Source organism: Grammomys surdaster, unplaced genomic scaffold (assembly GCF_004785775.1).
Source record: "Grammomys surdaster isolate TR1022 unplaced genomic scaffold, NIH_TR_1.0 125698, whole genome shotgun sequence".
NCBI lineage: Eukaryota > Metazoa > Chordata > Mammalia > Rodentia > Muridae > Grammomys > Grammomys surdaster.
The window spans coordinates 113,488-141,278 of record NW_021620534.1 but is presented as its reverse complement, the minus strand read 5'-3'; the positions used below and the strand labels follow the sequence as shown (position 1 = coordinate 141,278).

The following is a 27,791-nucleotide window of genomic DNA, read 5'->3' as shown; positions in this document are numbered from 1 at the left end:
CTGATTTGAGGAGCTCAAGCGTGTTCTGGTTAATTGAAAAAATCTGTAAAGTAATAAAAGATTTCTCTAAAAATTTATTTAAAAGTAGACGGACTTAGTGGAGCACACCTCTAATTTCAGCACTTGAGAGGCAGAGACAGGCCATGCACCCAGAGTACAGATGGAGTTCTAGAACAGCCAGAGCTACACGGAAAAACTCTACTTCAAATAAATAAACAAACAAACACACACATACATGCATACATACATATATACTTTAAACTTTGTAATTTTATATTGAGTTATTGACTTTCTCAGTATATACGTCTTAGCTTCAGACTTGGCTTATTTATACTTGTTTTGTTCTTAAATTATGCGATGGCTAATTGTTGTAGACACCTGCAGTGTCTTACTCTGTTTTCCTTAGGCACATAGTAACCTTTAAAACATATATATAGAATGTTTCAGAAACAAAGTCTACATCTGCCAGAATGTTTGAGGCATCAGTAATTAAAAATGTTCCTTTCTTTTGATTCATCTCTGTTCCGATATGCCAGGAAAGATAATTTCCTTTTGTCCACCAAACGTCTGACCCAGCTTTCATTTTAAACAGCTTCAGGCGCTCCTGCAGATTTGGCCCAAATTGCCTCCCAGGGAAGCACTGGAGCTCCTGGATTTCAACTATCCAGACCAGTATGTCCGGGAATACGCTGTAGGCTGCCTGCGACAGATGAGGTATCTCTTTTAATGGGACTTTCCTGGGGCAAGGAATTACCTGAGTGGGTGAGGAAGAGAGTGGCTCCTTGAATGTTGCACTAGTAAGGTAAGGGCCAGAGGAAGCTTGTTTGAATCTTGGTGGCCAGGTCATGTAGGAACTTACCTTGGCACCCTCCGCTGGCTTTGCAGCACAGACCTTACTGCTGCATGAACAGTTTAGGTGTAGGTAGGCCACTCTCCCCTTGGACTACAGGACAGAGTTCTGAAATCTTGGTTTCCAAGCACCTGCCCTAGGCCAACCCTGGAAGCCAGCATTTCCAAACTGAGCAGCCATGCCTGTGTCGCCTCTTTCCTTCACCATAGTCTATTAATTATCCCCAAAGAAGGGTTAGTATTCTATGATGGAGGCATATTTGTTTATTTATTTTCTCATGGGATCTGCCCTTGAACTAACTGTGTAGCCCAGGCTAGCTAGTTCTCAAACTAGACTGATTCTCCTGTGCCCAGTCCTGGCTATGGTCCTTCCTTGCTTTTAAAATCAGATCTGTTCTAAATAGTTTGATAGGAAGAAAAGACTATGTAACCTCTGTAACAGTTTGAGATGCAAAATTGTCTATATAGGAGGGCAGCCCCTGACTCTTATACTTGTTTCAGGTAGCTGTAGGTTTTTATACATGGATGTGGAGAAGCTTTACCACAGAAGCCTGATGTCCTTATTGACCCTTGCAACCTACCTAGACAGAGAATGAGAAAATTCTCTCTACCACATTGTCTCCTGAACACTGTGTACACACACCACATACATGCCACATACACAATAAAATAATTATGTTAAAATGGCCATTTAGGGACAGTGGACATGACTCCTGGCCAATTATATGTGTGACACCAGCTGTAAGGACGTGGTACAGGACTGTAAACATGTGACAAGCCTAGTCCTGGAGACCCACACAAATTAGCCAAGTAGTGTGCGACAGTTGGTGAGGAGGGATCGTTTTCTGGCACTGGTGGCTGAGTTTCTCTCTTTTGTTTCTTTCAGTGATGAAGAACTCTCTCAGTATCTTTTACAATTGGTGCAGGTTTTGAAATACGAGCCTTTTCTTGACTGTGCCCTCTCCAGATTCCTGTTAGAAAGAGCGCTTGATAACCGGAGGATTGGGCAGTTCTTATTTTGGCATCTTAGGTACGTCTTTCCCATCTCCGTTTGATACCATTATGTGCTCTAATAACTAATCCAGTGGGATTTAGGACACGCAGTGGACTAGCAGAAGCTCGGTGGCTTCTGATCCATCTCTAGTATGTACACTGTTTAATGTCTTCTCCTATTTTTTGATACCTAAATTCTGTTTTCGTCATTTGGCAAAGTATTTCAGGTAAATATTTTATGATGCTTTCTGGATTTTTAGCTAAAACTATTAACAGTTATATTGTAATATTTTCTAATGAACTAATTTTCATTTTAAAATATTGATTTAATCTTTATACTATGTGTATGCTCTGACCAAATCTATCCCCTCCCCCCAACTCCTACTATCACTTTTCCCTCCCAATTTCATGCTCTCTGTTTTTAAAAAATAGTTTTATGTACATTGGTGGTTTGACTATCTGTTTGAAGACGAACAGACTGTATGTCTGTTTAAGGGTATCAGATCCCCTGGAACAGGAGTTACAGATTAAGTGTAAGCTGCCATGTGGGTGCTGGGAATTGAACCCAGGTCCTCTGGAAGAGCAGCCGGTTCTCTTAATCGCTGAGCCATCTCTCCAACCCCCATGCACTGGGTTTTTTTTTTTTTTTTCAAAGAAATAAACTTTTTTAATATATGTTAGCTCTGTGCTGATTTATTTATTCCTTTCAGAAGTTCACATATATGTATGTATGTGTATATGCATATATATTTTTTTTTCTAAATTTATTTTATTTTATGAGTATGGTTACTTTACCTGTATATATAGACACACTTGTATGCTTGATGCTTGCAGTAGCCAGAAGAGGGCATAGGATCCCCGGCTCCGCAGTTATAGACAGTTGTGAGCTGCCACATGGGAACTGGGAACACAACTTGGTCCTTTTGAAGAGCAGCCTTTTGAAGAGTGTTTCTAAGCACTGAGCCATCTCTCCAGCTTCAGTTAGTGGATACTATTATTATTACTACTATTCCTGAGTAAAGTCAGAGTTTTTAATGTAATTGTAAATTTTGTTTATTTCCATGTTTATGTGAGTTCAGATGGGTGTGGAGGCCAGAGGCCTAGGATATCCCTGAAGCCAGAGTTTCAAGTAGTTGTTGGCCGTCCAGTGTGGGTCCTGGGAACTAAACCTGGGTCTTCTGCAAAAGCAGTGCCAGCGCTTAACCTCCCAGCCACCTCCCCAGCCCGTGTTCATGTCTGTTTTCTTTGTAGTGCTGGCTTGACCAGAGTCTGGCACGTGTGTGGTCAGTTCAGTCTTCTTCAGCCCCTCACTGCATGCTTCAGTGTTCAAACTTAAGTTTATCAGAAAAAAAAAGCCTTCCTTTCTTCCTTTTTGACTAAGCTTATAATCTTTCTAACACTGTGGTATTAATTTTAGTGGATTTTCACTCCTAAAGTAGTTTCCTTGTTAGTGCTTTTTTTATTTTTATTATTATTATTTATAATTTGTTCTCTTGTCCAATTCAGTACTATTTTGAACCCCTCAGAGAATGACAAAATAAATATTTATTGGGTTTTTTTTTCATACATGGATATCATTGTTTGAGAGAGAGAAGAAAACTGGGGCCAGCAAGGTGCTCCAATAAGCAGTGGTCCTGGCTGTGCAAACCTGTCTAGCTGAGTTCAGTATGCAGAGTCCACATAAAAGTAGAAAAGGAGACCCAGCTCTCCTCGGTGTCCTCTGACCTCCATGTGCACCCGTGGCTCGTGCCCTACTCCTTATGCACATGGACTCAATGGCAGTGGGGAAGGGGACAGAAAAGTGGTTAAAGTGACTGGCTCATTGACCACAGTCATAGATTTCTGTTTCCAACTAATTCTCTCCAACTTCCTAAGTTACATTTCCTTTCCCTTTCAAAAGGCAGTTCAGGTGAAAGGTGGGAATGTTAGTTTTCTTCACTTAAAGAACTGACCACTAAGATTTCATAACTTCTGAGTCCTAGCCAGGATGTGACCCTCTACTGGTCTGTGCTTGGGGTGGCCAGCTGTCAGCTGGTTGGCATCAGAACATTTCATGTCAGAATAAAGAGGTCAGTGTTTGTTCTCCATGCTCTAACGTGTTCGATTACAAACCATTTCAATATTGCTTTTCTGCAGGTCAGAGGTGCACACTCCTGCTGTGTCCATACAGTTTGGTGTCATCCTAGAAGCATACTGTCGTGGAAGCGTAGGGCACATGAAAGTGCTTTCCAAGCAGGTATGAGCTTCTGTGTTAATTCAGTTTAGCATACAGTGGTCAATTGAGTTTATCAAATGGAATTTCTCCAGCCACATATTTCATTGCCCTTTCAGTAACCTTAACCTGATCAATACTTTGTGGGAGTGGACTGAGTCTCATGAAGCTCGGGATGGCCTTGTACTCACTGTTTAGTTGAGGAGGACCAAGGTCTGGAGTTCCTCTGCCCCAGCCTTTTGAGTGTTGGGATCCACAGCACATAGTGCTGTGCTCGGGAATGGACTCAAGGCGTGTACTCGACATGCAAGCAGTCTACCACTGAGCTAGTTCCCAGACTTTACCTTGAGGAAAATCTGTCAAAATAAGTTTCAGCAAGCTTAGAATTAAAGCATATCTCATATTTTCTATATTAATAGGATGCTCTACATTTTAATTGTCTATATGTATTTCATGATGAACATGAGGGAGGCAGTATTCTGCCTCCAGTGTTTCGTAGCCTACATTACTCTTCAGGTAGTGTGTTTTTAAAGCTTTACGACTGTTTAGTATAGTGTTATGATGCATATAATTCATCTTTTAGACGGGGATATAGTGAGGTATAAACACATGATTTCTGTAGTTCAGAGTCCTTGTTACCTTTTCAAGCTTCATACCTAAAAGTGTAGTACGTTCTTGCAGTCCAGAAATATTGCTGATATTATCATTAAGTTATTAAATAATTACCCTGTGCCAAGAACTCATACTGCTTTAAGTATGCTGTCTGATTGTGCTCCTGATAATTAACCATTATGTATGTAAAACACAGGCTGCCCTTGAACTCATGATCCCCCCAAATGCTGAGAATGTAAGAATGTGCTACCATTCCTTGCTCACTTACTTAGCTAGCGAACCTTCCATAGGCTTTTATGAAATGACTATGATACCCTCTGGAAAGGCCACTGGCTGTGGCAATAATGGCGAGCAGATATTCCTACCATGAAACAGTATCAATGATCCCACAGTTCGGAACCCAGTGCTGATGGTGGCCTCCTCATCTGACCCATTTTCTGTACTCCACCCACTCTCTACACTGGGCTCTCATTCTTACCCTTCCCTGTCTGCCTCTCCCCCCCCCCCAGCCTCTAGACATCTGTTAAGTGATCTTTTTTCCAGTCACAGCATTCTCCTCCTTAAATCCCTAATAGTAATTGTTCATAACACTGAAAATCCGCATTTTTCTACTCAGGCTTATAAGGTCCCGGTTGGTTGCTATGTGTTCTGCCTCACTGTGTGCCTGTTGTCTCCCTCGCTTATTTCTTAAGCACACTGCATATCCTCTTGATACCACCCTTCCCTTCCCTATCTCCCTCCCCTGATCCCAGCTCCTCTTGCACCATAAGGTAGCATTCTATTGCTAAGCTCCAGCCCTAGCCCTTCTCTTTATGTTACAGTACACATCCTATGTGCAGATAGTCACAGATGCTAGAGTATGGCTTCAGATCCCCTAGAGCAGGTGTTTGTGAGCTGACCAGTGTGAGTGCTGGGAACCAGACTCCAGTCCTGCAAACACACTTGACCCCTGAGCCATCTCTTCAGGCCCAGTCTCCACCTCACCCAACCCGTTTTTAAAAACTTCTATTTTGAGTGAGACAAGGTCTCACTGAGTTGCCCAGGCTAGCCTGGAACCACCAGGACTAGCCATTACTTTTTTTTTTTTTTTTTATTGATGAATTATAAGAGAAAGACTGTACCCTCTCCATGGTGGGTGGTGGTGCAAGGGTGGAAGTCAGAGGGTAACTTGTTAGAATGGTTCTCGCCTTTCACTACATCAGTTCCAGGAATGGAACTCAGAACTCCAGGCTTGGCCACAAGTACTTTACCTACTGAACTATTCTTCCAGCCCACCATGGTATTTGTTATCATTGTAAAGTGTTGTTGTAATACCTGAAAGTATTTTTTGACTTACGGCCACTTAGGATACTATTCAGGAAAAGAATATCAGCACAGTTAGCAATGGGGTGTAGCAGTCACCAACTGTACAAACATGAGAAGACATTCGAATTTGGAATAGTGCAGAAAGGTCTGGTTTGCATAGCCCAGTTTTCATCTGGTTCTCTTGTCACAAGTATTTGTACAGCTCCTGAAGCTGTTAAAAAAAAATGGGGTGTCTGTGGTTTTGACAGATGGCTAACTTGGCAAGCACTGGCCGTCTTGTTTTTATCATTAAGCTACATAGAACCATCTTAGTTTTCTGTATGAGCAAGATCTCGGCCAATCTTTGGAAACTACATGCTAGAATCCATATCCGTGCATAGTCTGAATGGTTTTCTTGCACAGAAGCCAAAGTTTAAAATGAAAGCATGATATAAAATAAATTCTCTGAAAATGGGATTACAAACCATTGTTCATTATGTGTACCTCATATATTTGACATTTTTCTTTATATGTGTTTGTTATTATTTGTTGTTTCTAGTTTAATGACATGTAAAGTTCCTCCTGGTTTATGGTTATTATATTCCTATGAGTTTTGTATAATATGAATGGACTCCCAGTTATTAGGTGATAGCAAGAACATCTGTGGGGAGGGTAAGGTGGTGTCTCTGTAATTGCCTTGCCTGGCCAGGTACTTGCTGTGTAAACCAGACTGTTGTCAGACTTGTAGCTGTTCTCCTGCCACTGCTTCTTGAGTACTGGGATCACAGTTGCTCATTACAACTGGCTAATGTGGGTGTTTATTGTTTCCTTGCTTGCTTGCTTGATTGAGACAGGCTGACCTGAAACTCACTATGTAGACTAGGCTGGCCTTGAACTCACAGAGGTTCCTCTGCCTCTGACCACCCCCATCCTCCCCCGACCCCCATACACACCAATATATATAGTAATTAAAAGCATGCACTACCATGCTTGGCTAAAGTGGCTTTTACAAATAATGGTTTTGATCTAGTTGGCCATTGCTATGCTACAAGTACAAAGGTGGTTGTTTGTTTGTTTTTTCGCTTGTTTTTTTTTGTTGGTTTTTTTGAAAGCCAGAATCTTCCCAGATCTGAGAGATGACTCGGTAGTTACAAGAACTTGTTATTATAGCAGACCGAGGTTCAGTTCCCAGTATCCCTCACAACAACCTGTAATTCCAGTTCCAAGGGATCTGGCACCCTCTTCTAGCCTCAGTGGTCACTTCCATACACATGATACACACCCATATACTCAGGCATAGGCACATATACACTCTTAAAAATAAGACAAACCTTTAAAAAAAAAAAAGCAAACAAAAAAATTTTTGAGACAGCATTTCTCTATGTAGTCCTGGCTGTCATGGAACTCACTTTGTAGACCAGACTGACCTGGAACTCAGAAATCTACCCATTTCTGCCTCCCCAACCCCCAAGTACTGGGATTAAAGGCATGTACCACTGTACCCAGCTTCAAAGCAAGTAATTTCATCTTGGACAACAAATACCTTGAATTATAATCTCTTCTTGTTGACTTGGCAGTAGAAAGAAAGCAGGTGGATTTCAGACAGGTGTCGCCATGCTTGGAGATGCCTGTCACTACCTGTCCTGTGTTGGAGCCCAAATTAAACAGTCCAGATTGAGGTATTCCAAATCCCATTACTCCATGTAGTGTAGCAGTGAGTACAGGTTCACACCTATTGAAAATACTCAGTTTATGCCTGCTTACTTTTCTTAAGTTTATAGTATGCCTTTTAATTAAAAATTTAAAAGTGATTCCTTAACTAATAAATGATAATAACTCACTGTTTGTAAACCCTTTCTTATATTCACGGTTTTTACTTCAGTTGGTTGTGTATGTTTGGTTAGAGCCACTGATGAATGTGACCCCATGATATCATGGCATTTTTACCCATACGTGAATTTGGGGACGGGGAATCTTATTTTCCAGGTTGAAGCACTCAATAAGTTGAAAACTTTAAATAGCTTAATCAAATTGAATGCAATGAAGCTGAACAGAGCTAAGGGAAAGGAGGCCATGCACACGTGCTTAAAACAGAGTGCTTACCGGGAGGCGCTCTCTGACCTGCAGTCGCCACTGAACCCGTGTGTCATCCTCTCAGAGCTCTAGTAAGTGACCGTCTCTGCTCTGCCTGTGGAAATAGCAGTGCAGAAGAGGTTTCTGACGCAGTGTATTAGGGAATGGGTGGGGCTAGCCATTAGCCCAAGGAAGTTAAAGTCTTGAGTCTTCAAAGACTGTGTTTACATATATTCATTAAGCTATATAGTTATTAGCTAGATTTCTCTCTGGGCTAGTAATATTGCAAGTTATTTTTTCAATTTATATAACTTACATTATATATAAGAACGTATATAAGTTAGTTTTTAAAAGGTTTAATAATTTTTAATTTGAGGGGGAAGGGTCCATGTACATGAGTGCAGGTGTTCACAGTGGCCAGAGGCATCAGATCCCCTGGAGCTTGGGTTACAGGCTGTTGTCAGCTGATGACTTGGGTGCTGGGAACTGAACTTGGGTTCTCTCTAAGAGCTATATATGCTCTAAACCACTGAGCCATCTCTCCAGCTCAAGTTAGTTTTGATACAGGGTCTTATGAAGCCCAGGCTAGCCTTAAACTCTCAATGTAGCCCAGGCTGATTTTAACACATAATCCACCTGCCAGCTTAATGCATGTGACACAGGTATGTACCACCATTCCTGATTATAGTGTCTCTAAGAACTAAGAATTCTGTATGAGCAAAATGTTGGAAACCACGACACATTATTTACTGACTTCTCATTTTAAAATGAAATTTAAATACATCTCTAAACTTTCTCACTTTTCATACAGAGGTGGAAGATTATAATTTGTGTTGACAAAGTATTCAGAATTGACCCCTCATTGTGAAATCAAGGATTTGGGATAGAAATGTGGTTCAGCATTTAAAAGCCCTTTGTTTCCTAGCACTTACTTCTGGTGGCTCACAATAGCATGGAACCCAGCTCCAGGGAACCTGATGTCCTCTTCTGCCCTCTGTAGTACACACACACACACACACACACACACACACACACACTAAAAGTTTCTTTAAAAAGAGCCATTTGTATTCCTGATTTTAATACACCAGTATATTCTAATCTTTTACCCACTAACTGTAGTAATGATGAGAAAGTCTAAAGAACAAGGAGGGATTAGAGTTGGAGCCAGAGGCAGGTCAGATCTTAGGCTTGGGTTCCATCCCTCTGGGCATCAGTGTATGCCAACCAGAGCTGCCCTCCGGGCTCCTTCTTACACAGAGGAAGTTTTTTGGCTCTCACCTCAGGGGCTTGCAAACCAGATGCCTCAGGGCACTTGTGTAGTTGTGCCCACTATTGCACGAAGTGGCTGAGTCCCCATTGCTGTTTCAGTGTTGAGAAGTGCAAGTACATGGACTCCAAGATGAAGCCCCTGTGGCTGGTCTACAGCACCAGAGCCTTCGGAGAGGACTCAGTTGGAGTGATCTTTAAAAATGGCGATGGTAAGTCCTGGACTGTCACAGCATGTTGAGAAATGTGTATGACAGTGTGATAGCAGGCATTGCAACTGCCAGTGCTCACAAGGTCAGCTTAGCACACCCCAGGAGCTGCTTCTTCCTGGAAATTACTTGTACAGTTTATTTATTGACCTGATAAGCCTTCCCATTTTGCTCTGTAAGATACAAATGATAAATCTTTTTATGCAAAGCTTGTAAAAAGCAAGTGTTTCTCAGTGTGTGTTCATGCATTCTGTTCAGTGACAGCAGCTTTGATATCATTGCCAGGGCCTCATGTTTTAACTGAGCTGATGACCCGGACTTCATAAGGAAATGCCTCTGAAGTAATTGCAACAGCCAAAGGCAGTCGTGGCTTGTGAGCGGTATGGTCACGAGCAAGCCTGCAGCTGTATGGGCTTTAGGTTCTTCATCTCATGACGGTTATAGCATCGTTGTACCAGAGTCCTTAAAGGGATTTGTGATAAATAGCTTATTTATACATGTTTGCAGTGGAATAGAAGGTCTTCCGGTGGTTCTCATTGTTTGAGACAGCTTACTTGTAGTACAAGCTGGCCTCAAACTTGTGATTTTGACTCAGCTTCCTCAGTGTTGGGGTTACATGAGTATACTAGCATGTCCTACACTAGTACTATATTGCTAAGTATTTTTCTTCACTAGACCGTACAAATAGTATAAAATAGCTTGTTATTACTTTGACATGATTTTATCTGAAAGTACCCTTTGGGGAGGTTGGGAGAAGGGGGCGAGATGTTTTTATGTAGCCAGGTTGTTCTTGAACTTACTGTGTAGTCAAAAATGGCCTTGAACTCTGCTGAGCCAACCTTTTGCACTTCTCAAGTACTGGGGTTACAAGTGTGGCCATCATGTAGGATGAACATATTCTTTAACTTTTATTATTCATTATTATTTTGGCCCAAGATCTCACGATATAGCCAAGGCTGGCTTCAAAATTGTTGACTTCATTCTTCTGACTCCTGAGTACTGAGACTGGGAGCTTTTATGGAGAGGATCATAATAAATAAATTCAACCCTTACAGTTTTCTGGACTCCTAATGCACTAACCTGTATGATTCTGTATAGTATTAAAGGCAGGAAAAGTAACAATGTGGCATATGTGGTAGAAGTATACTTTTTTACAGTATCCCTCTGGTTGGCACAGTAGTTCATACATGGGAAATGGTTGGAAATTTAATTTCTGAAATTGTACAGGGACATGCCAGTCGCTGAGCCTGTTTGATACAGTTTATATGGCAAGATTACAATTGGAGGGAAAGTACAGTGCTTGGTAATGGTCTAGTGAGTCTGACCAAATGCCTGGTACTGAGTTGGCAGGCGAGGGGCATAAGAGTGCAAGCGTGTGTAACTTAGTGGGTGTTTCCCTTAGATTTGCGGCAGGACATGCTGACACTGCAGATGCTGCGCCTGATGGATCTGCTGTGGAAAGAAGCTGGCTTGGACCTGCGGTGAGCATTTCAGAGCATTTGCTTACTTCATGCTGTTTTCCCCGTGTTGAGCCCTTCCCTCCACTATTTTCATTGTTGTTCATAGTAATAGTTAATTGGGTGCTTTACAATGTACTTTCTAGTCATTGCCTTATTGGAACCTCATTGGACTTAAAACAACGTATGTTTGAGGTTCCTGGAAAAGGGTAGATTTGGACTGTAATACAACTTGGACAGACATCCAGAATCACACCAGGTTAGTTTCAAGCTTGGAAGTGTTGGTTTGAGACAGAGTCCATTGTGGGTTTTTTTTGTTTTGTTTTGTTTTTTTTTTTTTTTTGGTATTTTCAAGACAGGGTTTCTCTGTGTAGCCCTGGCTGTCCGGGAACTCACTCGGTAGACCAGGCTGGCCTTGAACTCAGAAATCCGCCTGTCTGACAGAGTCCATTGTGGAGCTCAGGGTGATATTGAACTTACTCTATAGAGAGAGATGGCCTTGAATTCATCATCCTCCTGCCTCAGTGTCCCAAGTCCTGGGATTCCAGTCATGTGTCTTCACACTTGATTGAACTCTTTAAAAGTAAAAAGATTTGGAACTGTTGCTGTGTATTGACTGACAGGCACTCTGTGGGCCTCACACGGATCATCACCCGCTGCAAACCTCACAGCTCTCCGTGAGAAGAGTCAGGACAGTAGTGATGTTAAAGCAAAGCTTACAAAAATAGTAGATAGTGCCTGACTCAATCCAGGGTTGTCAAGTCTTTCTGTATTGTATTGGCCTATCAAAGTGAGAGAGTCTATGTAAAGACATGTCCAGTAACCCTTTGTTTGCCAAAGTATGACAGTACTCAACCTGCCTAGTTTCCTGCTTTGCGGATTCTTCTTTTAAATCTCTGTGTGTGTCCATGGGGCACATGTGGAGATCAGAAGATGGCTTTTGAGGGTTGGCTTCCTCCTTCCCTGGATCCTGGGGATCAAGAGTCAGGTTGTTGGGCTTGACATCAAGCATTACATCACTGTATTATCTCACCTACCTTGTTTGTGTTTTAATGGAAGAGTCTTTGTTTTTAGATCCTTCTAGAAGGTACTTTTCCAATTTCCTTAAGTTAGAACACTCTAGTGTGATCCCCCCCCCCATTCATGGGTCTATAAATGTGATTGCAATAAAAGAGATCTGAATTTCCCTTTTGTTGAAAATAGATTTTTTTTCCTCAAATAACATACCCAGATTACAATTTCTCCTCTTTCTATGCCTCTTAGTTCCTCCCACCTCTTCCTCCCTTCCAGATCTACCCTTTTTTGTCTCTCATAGGAAAACAAACAGGCTCCTAAGGGATACTAATAAGATAGAATAAATAAGATACAACAAAACCTAACGCAGCAGAATTGGGCAAAACAGACAAACAGGAGGAGAAGACACTCCTCCCCACCAAGAGAAGCTACAGAGACAGTGACCCACCTGTGCTCACTCTCAGGAATCCTGTGAAAACACCAAACTAGAATCCAGTATATACTCAGAGGACATGTGGAGTAAAAGAAGGGAAAAAACATAAATAACAACAAGATTAAAAATTTTGTTTGTTTTTTTGTTTTTTGAGACAGGGTTTCTCTATGTATCTCTAGCTGTCCTGGAACTCACTCTGTAGACCAGGCTGGCCTCGAACTCAGAAATCCACCTGCCTCTGCCTCCCAAGTGCTGGGATTAAAGGCGTGCGCCACCACTGCCCAGCTAAAAATTTTTAAATACAAAAGCCCTGACATTATAAGATAAATACCCCACCACTGAGTTCATTCTCTGTCAACCATCTACTGCTGGACATGGACCCTACTCTTAAGAGTAATTTGTTTCCCTAGTGAGATTCCCTTGGAGGAAACTGAATTTTCATTTTCAAGCACTTATCAATTGGAGGCAGCTCTGGGTTAGGGATGGGGGCACGTGTCCACTTCTTTCAGCTCCAGGACCCTGCTCTCAAATCTAAAAAGAACTCAACAGTAACTTACAGATTTCTGATTCACTGTTTTAAAACAATCAGCTTTCTTCCTCCCACCTTCCCTCCCTCCCCCCCCCCCTTCTTTCTGCTTAACCACTCATAAGGAACATGCTACAGATGGAGTTGCTTTTGTTGTTGTTGTGACTAAATTCCTACCAAGAAGCAACTTAGGGTCCAGTGAGATCTCTCAGCGGGTAAACCTGCTTGCAGCACAAGCCCAGTGTCTGAGTTCAGTCCCCAAATGTCATGGCAGAAGGAGAGTCACTGTAACACACGTAGACACAAGGATACATCAAGGATCATGAAGCCACTTGAGCGAAGAAAGGCGAACGTGGGCTCATGGTTCAGAGGGTTTCATTCTGTTGTGTGGGAAGTCACTGAGGCCAGATCAGTTCCTGGCCCTGGAAGCCTGAGGTGTTCACCTCACCTCTTGCAGATCAGTCAGAGAGAGAGCAGAGAACAAAGGAGAGGCAGCAGTCAGCAGGCTTTCTTCTCCTCCCTCTCCCCCCCACCCCCTCACCCCCGTCTTTGTGGGAGCACAGCATAGCTAAACATCTCTGTCTATACCCTCCCAGACACATCCAGAGGCACACCTCACCAGTGCTTTAGGTGTTTCTTCCTCCAGACCAGTTGACGTATTCTCCACTGTAGTAAATAAACCTCTGTTTGTTTGGTTTGAGAACCAGGAACTCTGCAGGAGAACATGGCCCACTTACTCTGGTAAATGAAATCTCCATGACACACAGTCCTTTCTTTCCATAATTATCAGTGGCTGCTTGCATACTCCCTCAACGGTTACCCCGCAGTGCTTAAAGATAACTCTGGCCCACCCTGACACTTTGCTTATTTCTTCCATACAAAAGCAACCACAGGAAAATGACTTTAGTAGTCAGATCGTGTACTAGTTACTTATTGGTGTGACAAAACACCATGACCGAGCAATTTATAAAAGAACGCGTTTAGTTGAGCTTACAGTTCAGGGTAGAGATTGTGAAGTTAAGGCATGGCAGCAATGGCAATGGCGGCGGGAGCAGCTGAAAGAAATCTCACACCAGCGACAGCAGACAGGAAGCAGAGAGAGCACTAACTGGGAATAACCATCTTTTGAAACCTCAAAACCCACCCTCAGCGCCACACCTCCTCCAGCAAGGCCTCACCTCTTACACTTACCAAATAGTTACACCAACTGGGGACCAAAGCACTAGAACAGGAGCCTGTGGGAGCCGCTCCATTCAAACCACCACAGATCCTATACATTTCCAACTCGGATTCGTTCTTAGTTATCAGGGACTACGGGGTGATCCTTTATTAACAGCAGGTTTGTCCAGATAACGGGCCTTCCTGGTTACCGAGCTTGAGCTGAAGACTGGCTTCTTCCTCTCATCAGAACCCAGCGATTTTTCTCTCCATTCTGGTTTTGTTCATTCCACCCAAAGTTGGCTTGCAGTTAGCATCATGAACTTTATTGTAACCTCAGAAAAAGGGAGGCTGCCATGTGTGGGAGTACTGGGTGTACACTTGGTTCCTGTGCAGTAGGAAACACTGAGTGTCCAGTGGGATATTGCTGGCCTTTGTCCTTTGACCCCCCTCCCTTTTTTTAAAAGTGAAGTGCTTGGAGTTCTTTCAAACTCCTATCTCCTTCTCACAAAACCTCCTTGACTGTTTCCATAAATACCAGCGCTCCAGTGTGCCTGCTGTGTTTGTTTTTCTTCTGGGCAGCATGCACTCTTCTATGTCAAGTATCTGGTACCTCCTATATGTTACTATTTTAGTACTTGTAACAATGTCCCGCTTTTGGTAACAAACATGCGTATGGTCATTTAAATTTTCTGTGTCATGTTACTCTGGTGTCCTTCCTGTCAAAAGTAGAGCATTTACAAGGCATAAATATATTGAGATGCCTTGTCTTTTACTTAACAGCAGTCAGTTTTTCCTGCCAACAGAAAAGTTCTGAACCTGTCTGACATTTGGTAGACTTGACAGTTGTCTCTGCCCCTTGTCCCAGTATTACATGCCAAATAAAAAAATGGATAGTTGTCTTCATTCACAGTACATTTGAGTTTTACTAATGGAAGTTTATTTAGGGAGGCAAGAGGGGACAGGAACTCTCTGCTATGCAGTCCTGGCTGTCCTGGAGCTTGCTCTGTAGACCAGACTGGTCTCACGCTCACTGAGACCCACCTGCCTTCCCTCACTCCCCCTGAATGCTGGGATTAAAGGTAGCTCTACTGATGGGATTTTTTTTTTACTTATAGGAAACCATGCAGAAGTTAAGTGTGAGCTGTTTAATGCTATTGGTATTGACAGGGAGTGTGTGAGAGTAATACAAACGCTAGGTAAAGGAGGGTTTGCCTTCTGACACTTCACAGTGGGCCGAGGTTCTACGCAGACTTGGATCTGGGTGGTATCTTCTATCTCTCTAGCGTAGTGTGTCTCATTCTAGAGTCCATGCTCTCCCATGAAGGTAACATTGTCCTTAGGTCAGAGTGTGGGAAAGGAAGGCAATGTTAAAAGTGCTGGCATGTCCTTTATAAAGGCCATGGATGGAGGCCCTGATGTGATCATTGGGGGTAGGGGGTGGGTCTAAGCTTGTCCCCAGCATGACTTCTGTCAAACTGTCTTTCAGATGAGGATGTTTTTTCCTTCCCATTGTGAAAGCCCTTCTTTAAGTCACTGATTGCTTTCATCATTGCTTGCTTTTGAAGAGGAAGTTGTTGGACTTTTGCCCAGTTTGGGCTGTAAGTAGGATCCAGGGGGATGCAGGAAAGCAAGAAAGCTCACTTTAACCCATCACTGTTTGCTTTGCATGGCTTGTGTCACAATAGGCTGAAAGGCACTAGTAAAAAACTTATTGTGCCTTACTTGTCTTTTTAAAAGAAGAGAAGAAATTAATATAGGTCTGAAACAATTGATTAGTATTTCAGTCTGCCAGAATGTTCTAACAGTGTTGCTCTCATTTAAAGCAGTATGTAATGATTGAATTCTTTTTCAGAAGTAATTTTAGAAACTAATCCAGGTCTCCTTTTATCTGATTGTTCTACACACTAATGGACTCATCCCCCCACCGCCCCCAGACACACACCACACACAGACACACACACACACCACACACACACCACACACAGACACACACACACACACACCACACAGACACACCACACACAGACACACACGCAGACACACACACACACACACCACACACACAGAGACACACACACGATTTCTCTCTCTAACCTTCACACAAACTACAGGACCCCATACCAGCTTTCCAACAAGGATCTTTTTCTTACTTTGTTCATGTGTTCTTTCTGGCCCTGTCCTGGAGCTCTCCTGTCCTCCCCCTCAAAAAGTCTTGAGTGAAATATAGAGCTTTTCTAAGTTGCTCAGGTTGGCCTTGATCTTACTGTGTAGATCAGACAAACTTTCAGCTTTCTGGGAAGAGGGGTGTGTGCAGGGCACACACAAGAGGCCAGAGAAGTGATCACCTGTCTCTCGCTATCTTATTCCTTTGAAAGAAGGTGTCTCACTGAACTGGGAGTTAGGTTGTTGGCCAGAAATCCCCATCAACTCCCCCTTCCTTGTCTCCTCAGCACACCTTGCTTTCTATGTAGATTTTGGGAGATCTGAACTGAGATCCTCACACTTACATAGCAAGCATTTTTACCCACTGAACCATCTGTTTATCTTAGGGATCTTTTTTCAAATTTTAAAAGACTTAAATTTTGAATTATGTGTATTTGTGTAGTCTGTGCATGTGAGTAACTCCTGGAGCTGGAGTTAGAGGTTGTAAGCCATCTGATGTGGGTGCTGGGAACTGAGCTTCTTCCGTCCTGTCTAGAGCAGCAGGTGCTGAGCCCTGTCCCCTGCCAGGGCGTTTCCTCATAGTGACAACACTCACATTGTGCCTTGTGCTTCATGAGCTTAGTGAGAGTAGGGACTGCTTATTTCTGAATCTTGTTTGACATCTGACAGACAGTGTGCCACATAGCGGCACCCAGCCATCTCCTGAACCCATGCATTATGTCTGTTGGTTGGTTTTTTGGGCTAAGGTCTCATATAGCCGAGGCTGGCCTCAGACTTGCTATGTAACAATGAATTAGTCTTACAGCCAGGTCTCACTATGCCCAGCTCTGTTCCTATTTTCTGTAGTTAATGTAATGTCTCTTTGACTCTCCCAAGACAGTACACTCCATTACCAAAGTATTCTTTTTCCTCTTTTTTTTTGTTTTTTGTTTGTTTGTTTTGTTTTAGGCAAGTGTTCCATGGAACCCAGGCTATCCTTAAACTTACTATGTAGTCAAGGCTAACCTTGAACTTCTGACTCCTACCCCCAAGTACCCCCTCAAGCATGTGCCACCATGTCCAGCCCAAGTAACTCTTAAAAAAAATGATTTGTGTATGTGCATGTCCTGAGGTTTATGCATTAATCTGAGGACAACTTGCAGGAATCTGTTCTTGCCTTCTACCATTTTGGTCCAAAGGATTAAATTCACATCATTATTGGGCTTGACACCAAGCACCTTTCCCACAGACGCATCTTGCCTTTCCACAAGTGACTCTTCTTATAATATAGTTTTTAGAAAATTGGAGAACGTTGGATATTGGTGGCAAATGTCTTAATCCCAGCACTCAGGAGGATCTCTTGAGTTTGAGGCTGCCCTGGTCTACAGGTTGAGTTTTAGGACAGCCAGAGCTACACAGAGAAAACTTGTCTTGAAAAAAAGAATGATTCTGGTTCTGGAGCTTTAGAGTAAAAAGGGGATGAGCTCTTGTTTGTTGGATATATTCCTGTTCATCAGTGCAGGCAAATTGAATATTTCCTGAGCATAATTCTACAGAAAACGATGTGTTTAGCTGCAGCATTCTGGTAAACCATTCCATCTGTTGGCCCAAGTTTCATTCTCTAGTAGAAGGTGGAACTTCCATTTTTCATATGGCATTACTAACTGACAAACTGTCAATAATAAAACTCTTCTCTTTTAAATCAAAGGAAAAAAACTTTAAAAACTGATGTTTCCTCTCATGGAGAGCATGGCCCCTTACATCTGTTCTCCCTTTCAGGATGCTCCCCTATGGCTGTTTAGCAACAGGAGATCGCTCTGGCCTCATTGAGGTTGTGAGTACCTCTGAGACAATCGCTGACATTCAGCTGAACAGTAGCAACGTGGCTGCCACAGCAGCCTTCAACAAAGATGCGCTCCTGAATTGGCTCAAGGAGTACAACTCTGGGTGAGTGTGCCGTCTTCAAGTCTCCACACGAACAGAGTCTTAAAACTTCATGGCAAAGTACAGAAGCGCTTCAGTATGCGAGGACATGGTTTTAAGATGGTGGATTGAGACTCTCTTGTTTATTCATCAACTTATATAATTATGAACTTAGGTTTCTCATAGGTTCATTCTTTTAAAAGATTTATTTGCTTTGTTTAGTTTTTGGAGACGGGCAGCTCTGTAGTCCTGGCTGTCCTTGAGCTCACCCTGTAGACTACAGAGATAGATCTTCTGCCTCTGCCCCTCAAAGGCTGGGATCAAAGGTGTATACTGTCATGCCTAGCCTTATTGTTATTTTAATTAAGTGTACATGTGTGTCTGTGTGTGGGTATGTACACCTGAGTACAGCTGGCCATGGAGTCCAGAAGAAGGGTTTAGATGCCCTGGAGCTAGAGTTACAGGTGACTGTGAACCACCAAATGTGGCTGTAGGGAACCAAACTCAGATCCTTTAGGAGAACAGCAAATGCTCTTAACCGTGAGGCCATCTTTCCAGCCCTAATAGGTTAATTTTACGATCAAAGTTTATATAGTTTGATCTCTCCAAACTAAAAGAAAAATATTTAAAACTTTGTTACTGGGTTGAGGACACACATCCGTTAGTGGAGTGCTTTCCTGGTATTTGTAAGGCCCTGGGTTTGATACCTAGGACCACAGACAGTTGGAGAGTGTGGGGCACATGCCTGTAATCTCAGGATTCTGGAGGTGGAGGCAGAAGACAACTATGAGACCCTGCTTCAGTAATGCTGTAAGAATAATACGTGTCATCTATGGCTGAGGTGAGGGACAGCATCACTACCATAGGAAGTAAGGATAATGCTCACTGTGAAGGAAAATGCTTTCCAAGCATTTTTGACCAAGTACTTAAAATCAGCTTTAAATGCCATCATTCATGTTGTTCAGGGACCTTCATGTGAGAATCAGATCAATTTCAATCTTAGAGCCTTCTACGATTGAGGCTCCGAAGCCTGGATTCTAATCTGAGGTCACCCTGACTGGAATGGCCTCCTCCTGTTAGGAAGCAGTTACGAGGCTGAGGGAGGAGAGAATTGCAGTGGGTTTAAGGCCTGGCAAGCTCCATGCTGAATTTCGTGTTAGCCTGGGCTATAGAGTAAGACTTAGTCTTCAAAAAGCTAAAACCCAAAACAAAAGCTGGTAAAAATGTTTCCAGGCCCAAGGATGATCCAACAAAGCCCATGGTGGCCTCTCGACCTGCTGAAACAGGACTCCCGAGACATACGGACACGTGGCTGAGGCTCTGCTAGGCAGTGCCTTGGCAGCTAGCCTGACTCACCTGCCTTCCCAGCCAGACCCATGTGCTCACCCAGCTTGGAGTTCTAACTCCTGTTGCTTCTCTGTCTCTAGGGATGACCTGGACCGAGCAATTGAGGAGTTCACCCTGTCCTGTGCTGGCTACTGTGTAGCCTCTTACGTCCTCGGCATTGGTGACAGGCACAGCGACAACATCATGGTGAAGAAAACCGGCCAGGTAAGCTGCACTGCAGAGGCTGTGGGTCTCAGTCATGGCGGTGTGTGTTTTCTCTTTTCTTTCACCTTCTTGCCAAGCGTGTAGAGAGGATATCTTAGAAGCTTCACCTGCCAGTACAAAGCTGAGGACCTTGCTGTACACAACCCCACCCTAGGTGCCACTGCTTTATGTGTTGTTTATAGTTTGATACTAAGCATTTATTTAAATGCTTAACAATTGCTATTATTTAAAAGTAGCCCATCTTTTCATTGCAAGAATTTTTATTTGGACCTGATTTGATGATAGGTAACTGTAATAACATCACTCAGAAGTCTGAGGCAGGAGACATGCTTGTTTGAGACCCTGTCTCAGACTAAATAAGTGAAAATTTAAGAAAATAACCAGTTAGGGGCTTGAGAGATTGCTCATCAACTAAGAGCACTCACTACTCTTTCAGAGGACCCAGGTTCCTTTCCCAGCACCCAAATAGTGGCTTACAACTGTCTATAACTCTGGTTATAGTAGAGATTTGACACCATCTTCTGGGTTTATAGGCACCAGGCATATATGTGGTACACATACATACATGTAGGTAAAACCACTCAATGCAAATAAAAATTAATAAGATCTTTTTAAAACTAACCAATGCTGAAAAAATAATAAAATCAGGATGAACCCAAGTGATCTTTTTTCTTTTCTTTCTTAATTTAATTTGTGTATGGGTATCTTGCCTGTGTGTATGTTTGTGTACATGTGCATGTCTGGTGCCTGTAGAAGCCAGAAGAAGGTGTCAACTCCCCTGAGACTAGAGTTACAGAGAAGCTGTAAGCTGCAGCCAGTGCCCTCAGCCACCAATCACGGATCTGTGTTTCCAACCCTGAGTCTGTTTTTTGTTTGTTTGTTTTTTGTTTGTTTGTTTGTTTTAACCATCAAATTTGATCATATTTGTTGGGAGAAATATAGGTAGTATCTTTCTGAGGTAGCTAGGGAAGCCAGGTGATAGTATTTAATTTCAAATAAAAACTGTTTAAATGTTCATAAGCAACTAAGTATTATTTGTAACATTTTTTATATTATACACAGACAAAACATTTGGATAAGTTTTCAATTTAGCCATGCTTAATTACTGTAATTAATTTAGCCATTGCTTAGATACTGTCAACTAGAGGCATGTCATAGTGGAAATCTCTGGGTTACCATGTAATGTTGCCCTGGGGTAGACAATCTAACATGTGGATTTGGTGATAGCTGGGGGTCCCCATGTAGACCAGACTGGTTTTGAATTCACTGAGATCTGCCTGCCTCTGAGTTTTCCCTGAGTATTGGGAACAGAGGTGTACTGACTGGAAAACAGAATTTCCCACCTCCTAGGAGATGCTATAGTCTGCTAGTGCTTTGATAGTTGTGCCTTATATCCAACTTAGATTCTTTCTAACTTGTAGTTAAAATTTGAGTATTTTATCTTATATACTTTCCCCTGATACCTCATCTGGAGTGTTCAGAAACTTCTATAAATCTAAAAGTGAAAGACGATAGGAAGAAAATCCAGTGAATGAAAGATATCAATAGATGTAGGGGTGACAGCAGTAAGAGGGACGAGTGTCAGTAAGAAGGACGAGTGTCCGTGCCCAGCAGAGCTGAGGAATGGAAACCTGAGTGCCTTAGAGAGCATGCCAGTGTCACAGAAGCCGAGGAACTAGAGGGACCAGCGCAGCTCAAGGTAGAGGTGCAGAAAGGATTAAACATGGGGCTGTGTTCCTTACAGAGTAGTTGTCTACTGGTGCATCTCCTTCCCCTCTTCTCCCCAGCCACCCAGAAGGACCTAGAAGACATAGTTTCAGAAGAAATTGATTTTCTGACTCACAGACACTGGGTGCTTCTCCAGGGTGAGGACCCCATGTTAGATCTGGGGTGAAGCACAGGTGACCAGGTGCATGCTCCTATGCTCTGCAAAATGCTAGAGAGATGTGATTGGCTCCAGTGAAGGGATTTTCACAGACATAGCAAGCTGCATGGCAGAGTTAGGAATTAGAATGATCAAGGCTTTTTCTAATGTTTTTAAATTTTATTTATTTTTATTTTGCATGGGGCATGTGCGCTGTGTGTTTGTGTGTGTGTGTGTGTGTGTGTGTGTGTGTGTGTGTGTGTGTCTATGTCTGTCTGTCTGCACATCTATAGAAGCTAAAGTCAGTTTTCTTTCCACCATGTGGGTTCAGGGGTGAGGACTCAAGTCGTCAGGCTTCGTGGCAAGTGCCTTTCAAGAGTTTTTCAATAGCTGTGTTTTAACTTGTAATAGCTTGGAGGAGAGGTGGCTCTAGCCTTCAACAGTAAGAAAGCAAGTATAAGATGGAATAGACATTGTTTTTAATTACATTTATTTTTGTGTCTATGTTTGTGGGAATCAAACTCATCATCAGGCTTAGTAGCAAGCTCTTGAGCCGTCTCTCTAGCCCTGGGATAGATTTTTTTTCCTAAAGATAGGGACTTACTAGGTAGCCCTTGCTGTCTGGAACTCACGTGGAGAGCAAGCTGACTTCAGACTCACAGAGATCACCTGCCTCTGCCTCCCAACTGCTGGGCTTAAAGACATGCTACCACACCTGGCCAGGAATAGACATTTTCAAATATTCAAGGTCTCAAGCACTGGACCTCATCCGTCCTGGTTTTGTTGTGTGTTTTTTAAATGGATTATCACTGGCCTCAGCTTCTCAGCCTCTCATCATGGCTCCTGAGAAGTGGCATTACGGTCCTATGCCATGTTTCTCAGGAAAAGATAGCCACCAAAGCCAGTCTAAACCAGATACTCCCATGAAATGTTTGCCATTTTCAAAGATAGTTCAAGCTGTTCCAAATAAGGGTAAGAGGGTGGTGCGACAGCATCTAGTGGGTCGATACAAGAGCCACTCAGTTCCCTGCAGAGCATGTGGTGGGGTCCTGTGTCAGCCGCAGTCAGGCCAACAGCTCCAAGCAGGTGATGTATTATAGGGCCTAGCACTACAGAAGCCATACCAAATAGAAATATGTGAGAATTACTTGGAAAATAAATCCCATTTGTTTTACAGCTCTTCCACATAGATTTTGGGCATATTCTTGGAAATTTCAAATCTAAATTTGGCATTAAAAGGGAGCGAGTACCTTTTATTCTTACTTACGACTTCATTCATGTCATTCAGCAAGGAAAAACGGGAAACACAGAAAAATTTGGCAGGTGAGTATTGTTCTTGTGTCCAGGAAAACTATCTACCACTTCTGACCAGCTGACTCACGTTTCCTAACTGTCTTATTACTTTCCTGCTGCTGTGGTAAAATACCCAATAACAGCAACTTACAAGAGAAAGGACGCATTCAGCTCACAGTTTAGGGGTCTTGTGGGGAAAAGTCATAGGAGCAGGAGCTTGAGGGGGCCTTATGTCCACAACCAAGATGCCAGAAGTGAGCACTGCATGCTGCTGCTCACTTCCCTTCTCCTGATTTGAGGGAGCAGCCGCACCTAACGCTCCCCGCTCCCCCTGAGTAAACACCGTCAAGGCTAACAGTCACAGACACGCCCAGAGGCCCAGCTCCCAGCTGCTCTAGATCCTGTCCGTGGGCAGTTAACACCAGGTATCACACTAACTGAGGATTATTTAGATCTGGGAGATTCTTGGTCTGACAGCAGAAGACTTGGATGTGGGGAGGAGCTCCTGTCAGATCCCTCACCAGTTCAGGACACCAGTGACAGGAGGGAGATACAGAGGATGCTAGAAATTTGAGGTTACTGTGTTTTTAGTGTATCCTCTACCTGTTTCAGAAAATTTTATCCCCAAACTAATATATTTGACAGGAAGATGCTGGAAGAACAGGTTTTTTGATATCGTTCTGTGTGTGGAACAGAGAGGGAGCCTGGGTTTGACTTAAGCATTGTTGTTTGAATGTTCCCCAGTACTTACATTGCCTCTGTTTCTTTATCTTACTGTGGACAAAAGGCATTGAAGAAATGGCTCAGAGGGAAATGGTGCTTGCCACCAAGCTTGGGCTCAGTGTGTGAGCTTCTGAATTCCATGGTGCGAGGAGAACCAGTTCCCTCCCATTGTCCCCTGGTCCCTGCTACACACACACACACACACACACACACACACACACACATACACACACACTAGATAAATAAAGGCGTGAATGAATGTGAACAAAAGTTTTAATGTGGGCAAAAGTAATTGAGTGGTCAGGCGAATGTGGCATGTGGATTCTTGTTGCCTTGCGTGTTACTGTAGACTCTTAATTATTTCTGGTTTGAAGAGAGACCTGTGGTTGTAGATAGCTTGAATTATGTACATTATAGTCTGGGGACTGTTTTCAGAAAGGCACACATGAGCTGAAGCACACATGGAGGTGCCCTGGCTCTAAAGATGTCTTGTTTTCCTTTGCAAATGTCCCACCTCCCTCCCATGCCATGCTCTGGGATGCTTCTTCAACTCAAGGTTCCGCCAGTGCTGTGAAGATGCGTACCTCATCTTACGGCGGCATGGGAATCTCTTCATCACTCTGTTTGCACTGATGTTGACTGCAGGGCTCCCCGAGCTCACATCTGTCAAAGATATACAGTATCTTAAGGTAAAACACCATTCTATGTATGTGTGTTAGACTTCATGGGCACAGGGCTCAGTTAGAGCTCCATTCAAAATGTCCAGAGGGGCCAGCCAGTGGTGGCACATGCCTTTAATGTCAGCACTCTCTAGATAGGCAGCAGGTGGATCTCTGAGTTAGAGGCCAGCCTGGTCTACACAAGGATTTCCAGAACATGCAGGACTACACAAAGAAACCCTGTCTCAAAAAGCCTTTAAAAAATATTTTTTTTTGTCCAAAGGGAGATGGCTCAGGGAGAGTGGCCTGCTGCCAAGCCTGAAGTTCTGAGTTCAATCCCTGGAGAGAGAACTGACTCCCTAAAGATCTGCTCTAAACTGCACACACTACACATGCACACGTGCACACACACACACATGCACTCTCACATACACACACAGTCATATTGACAGGCATGGGCATGCACATGCACACAAAATAAATGTAGTAGAAATTTTTTTATAAAAATGACTTGGGAGATACCAACCTCTAGTCATCTAGTTAAAAATAGAGCATCCAAAGGAAGTGGAACAAGGTCATTTCCTCTGGTGTTTACCAAAAAGAAAAAAAAAAAAAAAAACGTGCCCTTCCCATGAAGGAGTTTGTAGTGTAGATGATTTCAACACAGCAGAAGGGGCATGCAGATGCTGTGCCATGCTACCGTGCTGGATCCTGTGCCCACACGCCGGCGCAGTAGCCGCCTGCCACTTTGGTTTCCACCAGTTTGCCTTGACCTTCAGTCATCAGAGCAGAAAAGCAGCTGAGTGTCTTGCAATAATTACAAATTAATTTCATCCCCAAAATTCCTTTGCTAAGACCATATAAGACCATATTGTTGTCCTTCCTTGGTGTTCATCCTGCTCTGCAGGTGACATGTACATGAAAACATGGAACTCTCTGACTGATGGAGAGGCTGGTCACACCAGCATCTTGTAGATGGCGTGTTTGTACTTCTCCTTCCAGCGTGTGTGACATCACACTTCTCTCTTGGTTTTAGGACTCTCTTGCCTTAGGAAAGAGTGAGGAAGAGGCACTCAAGCAGTTCAAGCAGAAGTTTGACGAGGCACTCAGGGAAAGCTGGACCACGAAAGTGAACTGGATGGCGCACACAGTGCGGAAAGACTACAGGTCGTAGCGTCCGCCCTGCTCTGCCACACCTGCCTGTTTGTTTTCTTTCCATTTTGCACTTGCACTATTGAACATGACCCTGCCAGAGATGCAAAGGGAATGAAATCCTGAAGCTCAGAGTGAAGTTCAGAACATGGAGTCCTGCAGAACCTAGTCTGAACCACCCTGATGCCCACCCTCTGTTCTCAAGTGCTTCCAGGACTCATCATGAACAGCAGCAGCAGCATGGAGGACCTTTCCTGCTGACCTTGCACGCCAAGGAATGCCACTAGGGACTGTTTGGGATCTTTTCTTCCTTTTCTTCAGTATTTGGTACTTTACCAGAGAGGTGTAAATACTTCTTTTCAGTGTTGTGACCAAGTACTGCAACTCAGCCAACAACTTACCACATTTGGGGGGCTGGGAACTGTTCAAAGAAAGGTATCTCCCTCTCCTTTTTAAATTGTGTGAGCTATAAATTACATTGATTATGTTGAACTTATTATTTTTCAAAGGAAATATTTTAAACCTGTGAAAACTCACTAATTTTGTTAATATTTATCATGATGGCATCATTTCAGCCAGACTCGCTGAGAATCTATTGTTGGGGCAAATATAATATATATAATATATATATATATATATATGCTGCAAATATATTTATAAAATTTCTAGTGGGAGTTCTATATAAAAAGATGTTTCTTTGGTATTCTTCAGCCTGTGTTTTAAAGTTTTACAAAAGCAGAGCTCTTTCCTAAGTTACTTTTCAGTTAACTGTGGATCCAGTTCTTCCCGCTGCCTCAGCGCCGAGGCCCATACGAATGCAGTTTCTCTGTAGCTCTGAGAGTTTGTTTTATAGAACACAATACTTGAGCAGATGTATCCAAGGAAGTGAGCAAATGAAAAGGAATCTATTTATGGAATAATCTCAAAACCTAAATTTCAGTATTTTAGTAATATGCCAGCTGTTATTAATGTATTTATTAAAATGTAAAACAATGTGATTTTTCAATGGTATTAGTTCAAATTGAAGTGGATTCATGCCACATGGAAATCTTTAATTTATTTGTTGAGGTACCATATAGTCAGGGTGCTAGGCGACGAGAGATGTTAACATGTGCAATAGGAACTATGGTTTGCTGTGTAAATGGATGTCAGGATCCAACAAAACTACTGCTTCTTCTCCAAAGACACGTGGGAGCCCTCAGTCCTCAGTGGCCTGGGAAACACAACTGAGTACTTGCCCTGTGACTTCAGTTTTCTATAGGAATTTTATTAAAGAGTGTTTAATTTTGTTGTCCTTCTTAATGTTCTCAGTCAAATAAATGGGTGGTTTCGGCTGTTCGGGGACATGTGGGTGTCTTCTTTTTGGGAAGCATAGAGTCTTTGCCACCTGCTCCCACTGGGACTCTCCCAAATGGCCACATCAGTGGACAAACCAGCCTCAGGAGCAGGCTGGGGCCCGGGGGCTCTGCCCAGCTTCCCCTCGCTTTCTAGCTCCACATGGACAGCCTGGGAGGTCTCTCGGACCAATGCAAGCCTAAGAGGAGGCGATGTTTCCATCAGTTTGCTGTTCTAACCTCATTTCTCCTGCTTCTGCTATACTGCATGTTTTCATGTGCATGTGCACTTGGGAAAGCCAGGGCAGTGTGGCTCAGTAGCTAGACACTGACAGTGCTCCATCCATACTTGCTGAATTTCTTGTCTCTGTCTGAGAAGATGGAAGGCAGAAAGCTAACCACCTTCTAGGATGAATTAACACGCTAGGCTGTACTAACATCTGCTGGAACAAAGACTGATTAGCTACTGCCTTGACTTTGAGCAGGCTGTATTTTACCTATCCTTAAATGCCAGGCTTGTTATGTGGCACATTTTCTCTCTCTAGCTCTCAGCCAAAGGCCCAGACTCCCTCCAGTTTGGCTTTAAGACCTTGGTGTTAGCATTTGGAGGATGTCAGGCTAAAGTTAAAACAGATTGCCAGGCAGCACAGCGCAGGGGCCATCAAATCACATGTGGATGGTGATCACTCTTTGGTCCCGGGTGCATGTGTTAACTGCGTCTCATCAGAATGTACTCAGATTAGTGTTGCATTTCTGTGATCCCAGCACTCAGGAGAAGCAGGAGCTCAAGACCATTCTCAGCTACAGTGAGTTTGAGGGCAACCTGAACAACATGGGACCCATCCATCAAGTAGAAATGGTTTCTAGCATTTTCTTACTTGATATTCAGAAATAGGTACATTCTTGGCATCCTAAAATTAGAACTTCTGCCTAGAAGCTGTTCTTATTGCTCTCGGTGTCAGAGGCACCCTAAGGATACCACTTATTCTCCTGTGGTTCAGCAGGTCCTCTTAAAGGTGTCGAGTCTAAAGCATGTGTTTTATGCATCTGCCTTGACCAGC

General features: G+C 43.1%; 1 protein-coding gene across 1 annotated transcript in view; it reads left to right on the top strand.

Moving 5' to 3' along the window:
* Pik3cb (phosphatidylinositol-4,5-bisphosphate 3-kinase catalytic subunit beta) overlaps positions 1-26,740 on the top strand; it is a 107,732-nt gene extending 80,992 nt beyond the window's left edge. Inside the window, exons 14-24 of the mRNA XM_028788067.1 lie at positions 593-714; positions 1,736-1,879; positions 3,979-4,078; positions 7,937-8,115; positions 9,392-9,501; positions 10,901-10,979; positions 18,011-18,178; positions 19,582-19,705; positions 22,747-22,892; positions 24,142-24,274; positions 25,281-26,740. Coding sequence (XP_028643900.1) covers positions 593-714; positions 1,736-1,879; positions 3,979-4,078; positions 7,937-8,115; positions 9,392-9,501; positions 10,901-10,979; positions 18,011-18,178; positions 19,582-19,705; positions 22,747-22,892; positions 24,142-24,274; positions 25,281-25,418 — 1,443 coding nt within the window. The 3' untranslated portion in view covers positions 25,419-26,740. The remainder of the gene's footprint in view (positions 1-592; positions 715-1,735; positions 1,880-3,978; positions 4,079-7,936; positions 8,116-9,391; positions 9,502-10,900; positions 10,980-18,010; positions 18,179-19,581; positions 19,706-22,746; positions 22,893-24,141; positions 24,275-25,280) is intronic.
* The last annotated feature ends 1,051 nt before the right edge of the window (positions 26,741-27,791 follow it).